We start from the raw sequence: 6,991 nt of genomic DNA, 5'->3' as shown, positions 1-6,991 counted from the left end.
TTTACATGTAATCCACTTTATGTGTAATGATATCCAAAGAACCCATTTTTGACTAAAGGTCACACTTTTAAAGAAAAGTTATCATTTGCATGCATCCATATGCCATCCCAACTTGCATTCTTGGCCATACCCACCAAAGCTCATCATTGCCCATATGTAATCAATCTTTCCAAGTCAGCCTTAGGGCCTTTCCAACCAAATACATATGCTTTCTTGTTCATTTCCAATCATCATATGTGTTCCATAAGTGTCTAATCCATACTTTGAACACCCACCCCTCACGGATTTGTCATTCTAATTTGAATCTTAAAGTTCTCAAATATTCAATCTCATTGGAAGATGTTATCATCTTCATGTTGCGGCACACTCTTCAAAATAGGTCAAAACTTCTTCAAAAATAAAGCAAAGACATCCTATCAAGAAGGCATGTTTTGATTCTCAAGAAGCAATAATTAATATGATCTTCATTTTCCCAATTCTTGTCTAAGAACCTAAGTTCGTGTGGGAATGTGCCAAGCACTTTGTTACAAAAGGAAAAACAAGTTGCAGATGTTTGTCAAAAAGTTATTATGAGTTTACATCCGGACACCATCGAGAAGGTTTTCAAGTGTTGGAGACTTTAGAATGTGTCAATCTACAAATGAGAATTTATGACAACTTGAACAAAAAAAGCTTGATCACATCAAGATTTCAAATGACAACATTTCATCAAAGAGAGTCAAAGGCTATCAAAAGACATAACACTAGGATTATTGAGGTGAATGCAGTGACACAAAATACAAGAACTCCCAATCCTATGATCATCTAGGATAGTATTACCAAGTAGAAGGCCTTTCAAAACAATCCCTAGGATTGTTTCAATTCTCTTGTGTCTTTCTTCTTCTTCTTTCATGTTTGTAATTGAAGAAGATGCCTTACATGAAAATGTGTAACTACATGTAATATGGCTTACATGTGTAATGACATGTAATCCAATAATTTCTCTTGTTAGGTAGATCGGGTCAAAGTTCATTGAGTTGCTCTCACTTTTTCCTCCATCTTTTTCTGAACTCCTTTGCCTATATAAGGAGCACTCCCTCATTGCAAAAATCATCTTTTTTGGTATGCAAGAAGGCTCTGCCAGACTTGTGCAAGCATACCTTTGATTGTGTAGTACAAATTTGGGAGAAAAGAGAATAAAAGAAGTAATTGGATTCGAAGCTTTAACTGGAAGCAATTGTGATAGAGCAAATTAGAAGCTTTGATTGTAATTAGTGTCTATTGTTTTTTATTCATGTTATTATTGTGTGTTCAATAATAGAGTGTAGTGAATTAAGAAGCAATCGAAGTCAAAGCTTTGACTGGAAGCGATTGTGATGATACATAGACTAGAAGATTTGGCTATAGCTTGTATTGTCATCTCAAATTCACGAAAGATAGTTGGAATTTCTCTACTTCTGGAAGTCTTTGTGCCCCAATGGTATGTATTTTTCTTATAAATTAAACAAACAGGACCTAGAGCCAAACTGGTATGCTTTCAGCTAGCCTTTGAGTTAGTGTTAGTTTATCGACATCATCATTTTCAGCTACTAGATAGAAGTGTAGTTAGAGATTTCATCTTGCCCATTACTCGCTTTGCAGATAAGTGGGTTATTTCTTGAAAATTAAGAGGAAAGAACATTGGTAACACTCCTCACAAATCTCTCAACTTCTTGCTTGCCTTGAGTTGATCCAAGGAATTGTGAGAAAGGGGAGCCTTCCCTTTAATGTAGGAGAGTCTTTGTCTCACATGTTGTGGCTAGTCTACCTATTTTGCGACTGAATTTTCCCAAAACTATCGATTGCAAAATATCCACCCAACAATAGTCAATTCAAAGAACTCACACTTTAATCCAATTTTATTTTTCTTTACTAGTTGGGATGCCAAGCGAAGATTGAATTGGTTAAATTCAAATGTTACCTATGGACTGATGATGGGCGTCTGACCTTTTCATCTAGGAAAGAAGTGTGCTAGAGGCAAATTCACTATAGGTGGTTCAGATTAAATTTTAATGGCTCCTCAAGGGGCAACTTAAGTCAATTTGGGGCTATATATATATATACTAACAATTAAGTGGAGTTTTTAGGAAGGTTTTTAGTGGTTATACATGGTTTTTTGTTGAGCAAGGATGCAAGGATTTATAAACTAGATTTATTGAATGTGATTTGAGACTGGTAGTTAAACATTTTTGGTTGGGATCCAAACTCACCTAGAAGCTTCAAGTTCTCTTAAAAAAGGGTTGAAACTCTACTTGATTTGTTCAAAATTATAATATCAATCTTATTTATAAAGGGGGGGAATAAGGAGGGACATGTTGGAAAATGAAGTTGGCAGAGTAGAGAAAATCTACATTGGTATCAATTGAATTCCAAACAAAGCTTAATGGCTTAATTTATTAACTTACATGATTGTCACCAATGAGATGATTTATGTCCTCTACTATTAGATGGAATGAACATTAATATGGTTGTAGAGCTAAGGTTGTTTCATTACTTAGTTTTTAGGATTTTGGATAATTTATTATGGTGTATGATTGAAGGGAAGTTGGCATGCTAGTCTCTTTTGAAAACTGTGGACAAAGAAGTAATAAAAATGTCTTAATGATCATGGTTGATCAAGGCATTCTTTATATTAGTCTCTTTTCCCCTTGAAATTGATTGCATTTTGTTCATGGAAGCCCCACGTTAACTCTACGAGGAAAGACACATGTAATTTCTTAGATTGATCACAAGCTTGAGACTTCAATCAATTTACAAGTAGTTGAGACTTCTGGGCATGAAAGCAATAAGGATAGCCTTAGGACAGAAAATTCTTTCTTCAGTAAAAAGGTATTGTGTCAATACCAATATCTTCTTTCACTTTCCAGTGACACTTTTAGGTTAGGGTGGAAAAAAAGTTGGGATTCTTCCATAGTTGCACAAAGTCTTCAAGTCAAAGTATTTGGTAGGGTGATATTGACATAGTTGTCTATTGAACCAAAATTCAATATCTCATAGCCAAATGATCTTACTAAGCTTTTACAACTAAGTGTGGAGGTAGGCAAACAACCATTTATTTTGAGTTTGGACGTGTCTGCATTCACTTGTCATCATTCTAGCCTTAGGTGGCACAAAGTTTCTTGAAAAATAAGGTAGGATTTGATATGAAAAAGAACTTTCAATGGTTGGACTTCTTTATAGATATGGATTGTTCAAATGATTGTTATAGGGAGGCATGATGGGATGTTGTGTGCACCTTCTTAGACATTGTACTCAATACTACTTTGGAGTGGCTTCTACTCTTGTGAATCTTGAGTTTTGTTGGTTTGTGAAGTCAGTTCCTTAATGTTGACATTTTTTTACCTTGTCTAATACTACCCATCTTGACATCTTTTTAGTTGTTTTTCCTATGTATGGATTGTAATGGATGCACTTGTTGATTGCTAACTAGTTTAGTTTAGGGACTTTTTCATTAGCATGGTAGTGTTATTATGGCTTGGTTGACCACCCCCTCATTTAGGTCAAATTCATGTAATGTTTTAGTGTAATTAATTTTTCAAATTAATATTATCTTTCACAACCTTGTGTTGTGTCTTTTATGAATAGAAAACAACAAAATCAATCTTAAAAGGTGAAGTCCTCTATCAATCTCCACTATATTATCTATAAGAAAGTAACTTAATATTTGAATAGCTAATAGTTAGATGAGAAAATTGAATATAAGATGAAATTGATATTGCAAACAATATAATATAATTAGCTTAATATCCCAAAATTATAAATGAGAAGATTTTCATTCTTATTTATTTAATAATTTAATGCTCATCATTTTAATATAATTCTTTCTAGCAAAATTAGATATTTTAGTTGGGGAAAAATAAAAAATAAAAATAAAAATAATGAAGTTTTTTAATGTGAAGGCAAATTATAATTTAAAATATATAAATAATTTTTTTTAATATCCTTACTTGCAAATTCTTCTCGCAACTGAATCTCCAATTCCTGGTTTTTCTTTCCGTATTCATTGCATCCCAAGGATGTAAATGCTAGTTCAAGATCTGTTATAACTTTGCTTCAATGAAGAGACGGTATGCAATAATAATAATTATTTCTACAGTTTAGTTTTTCCAAATTAACAATCTCGCATATACGGTAATTTTTCAATTGTTTATTTCTCCACCTGAAAGACACGTGGCAATAAAACCAAAAGTTGTGTTTCATTCTTTAGAATTTGTTTTAGTCAGAAATTCTGTTATCTAAAAAGAATATTTGAACAGAAACATTAAGAACGTATACGAACCCTTCTTTGTAGAATTTAAAGCTCCATGTATAGATGCAATCTCCAATTTGGGCTAGACCACATTTCAGATTAAAGTTCTTTTTCCTATGAAACTGACCGCGGGCAATTATGTTCTTTAATTTACCATATCATTCACTTAGTATATGCCTTCGCATGTCCAACTTATTAGTTTAGTGTCTCTGAAGTGAAAAATTAAGTTTCAATCCATATCTTAAATCAACCCATCATGAACAATTTATTTTGCATTGAATATTACTTGCATACTTAAGATTCTGTTAGCTATATTCACCAACTATGTGAATTTTAATTCTCGATAATTCTCGATATGAGTCGAGCCAAGTGATATTAGCATAGTTCCATTGTAAATGGTGGCATTGAGTGCATACAAGTTACTAAAAATAACCCCGCGTTTTTACAGATATCAGTGATCAGCTGGACCGATAAGTGAATCAACAAAACTCAAAGCTAATGGCTGATACTACTACTGAAACAGATTAGTTTGATTCGTCACTTTGTATATCAATTAATACAAGTTGTACCGTAGTTCCATTGTAAATTATTTAATCAAGATAAGCAAATTTTTAAATGTTACCCATTTCGGTTGGTGCCAATGATTTACTATAATTGATCAGCATGTCATAAAAATTGCTAATTGTTGGTGACAACCACTCAAACATGACAGTTTAAGTCACTTGGTTGTAATTACTACATTGGTTTATTGAGAATATTAGAGAAAGGTCATTAGGAACAATATGATGTTGTCTTTTCTCTGTAAGATATAGAACTCAATGTGTAAATTTATTAAAATTAATGCATGTGAGCATCACAGTGTAGAGTGTAGACACTAGAAGATTAATACATCCTCCAGTTATTATAGAACAGTTTCTAATTTCAAAAACAGGTTTGAATACAGAACGGCAATGGCAAATTACCCGACCCCGTCTGAATTTGGAAATATTGGAGCTTATCCATCTTGTCTTTTCAGAAGAGGTTCCAGATGTATCATAATTTCGTTAAGGGAGCAACTAGAATTTGCTTCTAAATGGATTTGATAACCTTCAATGGCAGGTCCCTGTTGCAATTTCATCCAATATGAACGAGCAGATTTTATCATTTATCTAATATATAAGAGATTCAAAACAGTAAACAAATAGACAACCATCACAACATAGTTGTTTCACATTTAAGACAGAATTAGTCGCTAATACTAAATGCAACCAGTTGATTCTAAACAAGCCCACCAAATTACTGGAATCATTCCACTAGTATTCTTACACACCACAGATAAAAGTAACATAACAATTTTGATTATGCCAATCGCCACACACAAACCATACAATGTTAGAATTAAAACCTAACAGGTTTACAAGGGAAGAACAACATCAAGGTGTGCAATCGTTGATGTTCATTGCCAATTCGATTGGTATCCCTGACACACTAATTTGAGACTCCAATCAAGGTTTCTTTTCCCTCTACCCTAAACATTGTCACTTAACTTATTTACATTCAAATTAAATAACATGGCACTATCCCAAGAATCTACCTCAACTTTAGATTTTCTGTTTCATACGTTCTCTTGACCATGACTTACCGATTAATGTTCCCTAAATCAACCAAGCACAACCACATAATGGATCAGCAACCTTGAATAGGCCTTTTCAAACTAGTGAACCACGGGGAGCCTTATTTGAGCTTCAGCCATATTTACTGCCTACAAGCAACCTCTACTGAACCTTAACCAAATTGCCTGAAAAAAAACCTCATATAAGTTCAATAGGCTACAAGCAACCTCGATTAAGTTCTGATGGAGCCCAAAATTTGGTCTCCATTTTTTATTGAAGATTGAGTAAATATGAAGTCTGGAGCAAGAAGGGATTCAGAAATTTAAGTTCACATACAGAACTTGCTGGACAGAGGATGCAGTCATGACAAAATATTACTGATATCAGAGATAATTACACATATTGTCCATTCAACATACCTGGGCTTGCTGTCTCTGTTCAGTGCTCATTCAGTAATAAAATCATGCAAAGCAACTTGCAAGTCATGATCAAAAGAATATGGAAAGGGAAATTGTTTCATATAGGCATGCATTTCATCACTATCCAGAATAGCTTGATATCAGACTCACCATGGTGGACTTTCAGATTAATACCCAACCTCATTAATTGTGAAACATGAAGAATGTTATATGCATAAGAGAACTTGGTCCAGAAAATCACTCAATGTTTTCCAAGTTAATGAAGATTTCATTTGTTTTTAATCAATTTGTGGATGATGCTGTAACAGGATAGTTCTATAAGGACTGTGTTTGACATATGTTTAGCTGAAGAGTCTTTCCCAAAGAACTGGTTGAGATACAGTCAGATATGCTGGAATTAACCCATTCCTGCTAAAGACTGTTCTGAAATGGAGTTTTATCGTAGATTATTATATGCAAAATGGTCAGCAATCAATACATGAAGTCCTGTCATTATGCATTATGTTAACAGTGATGGGTAGACATCCTTAGCATATTAACTACATTTTCTATGCAGAGGTAAATCACACAGGCATCATAAATATTCAGTAACAACAGGTTATGGCAGAGTATGTGCGGCAGATTGGATGAGGCAATGCGTTGGAGTTTATATCTGTATATTGGTGATTTCTAAACCATCAATTCCCTACTGTACACACAAGATTCACAGCGAC

At 33.8% G+C, this 6,991-nt stretch overlaps 1 protein-coding gene and 1 long non-coding RNA gene across 4 annotated transcripts in view; one reads left to right on the top strand and one right to left on the bottom strand.

Moving 5' to 3' along the window:
• The first annotated feature begins 3,983 nt into the window (after positions 1-3,983).
• LOC149534953 (uncharacterized) overlaps positions 3,984-6,991 on the top strand; it is a 228,990-nt gene continuing 225,982 nt past the window's right edge. Inside the window, exon 1 of the long non-coding RNA XR_016357041.1 lies at positions 3,984-4,085. This is a non-coding gene — a long non-coding RNA (uncharacterized LOC149534953). The remainder of the gene's footprint in view (positions 4,086-6,991) is intronic.
• The window catches only part of LOC149534954 (uncharacterized), a 213,763-nt gene continuing 211,670 nt past the window's right edge, over positions 4,899-6,991 (bottom strand). For all 3 annotated transcript variants that reach the window (XM_089804695.1, XM_089804696.1, XM_089804697.1), the window contains one exon: positions 4,899-5,369. In XM_089804695.1, the coding sequence (XP_089660821.1) occupies positions 5,262-5,369 (108 nt within the window). In that variant the 3' untranslated portion in view covers positions 4,899-5,261. The remainder of the gene's footprint in view (positions 5,370-6,991) is intronic.

This window comes from Cupressus sempervirens, chromosome 10 (assembly GCF_028749045.1).
Source record: "Cupressus sempervirens isolate cs-2001-9-10 chromosome 10, ASM2874904v1, whole genome shotgun sequence".
NCBI lineage: Eukaryota > Viridiplantae > Streptophyta > Pinopsida > Cupressales > Cupressaceae > Cupressus > Cupressus sempervirens.
The sequence above is the reverse complement of the archived record's forward strand: the minus strand, read 5'-3'. Positions and strand labels throughout refer to the sequence as shown.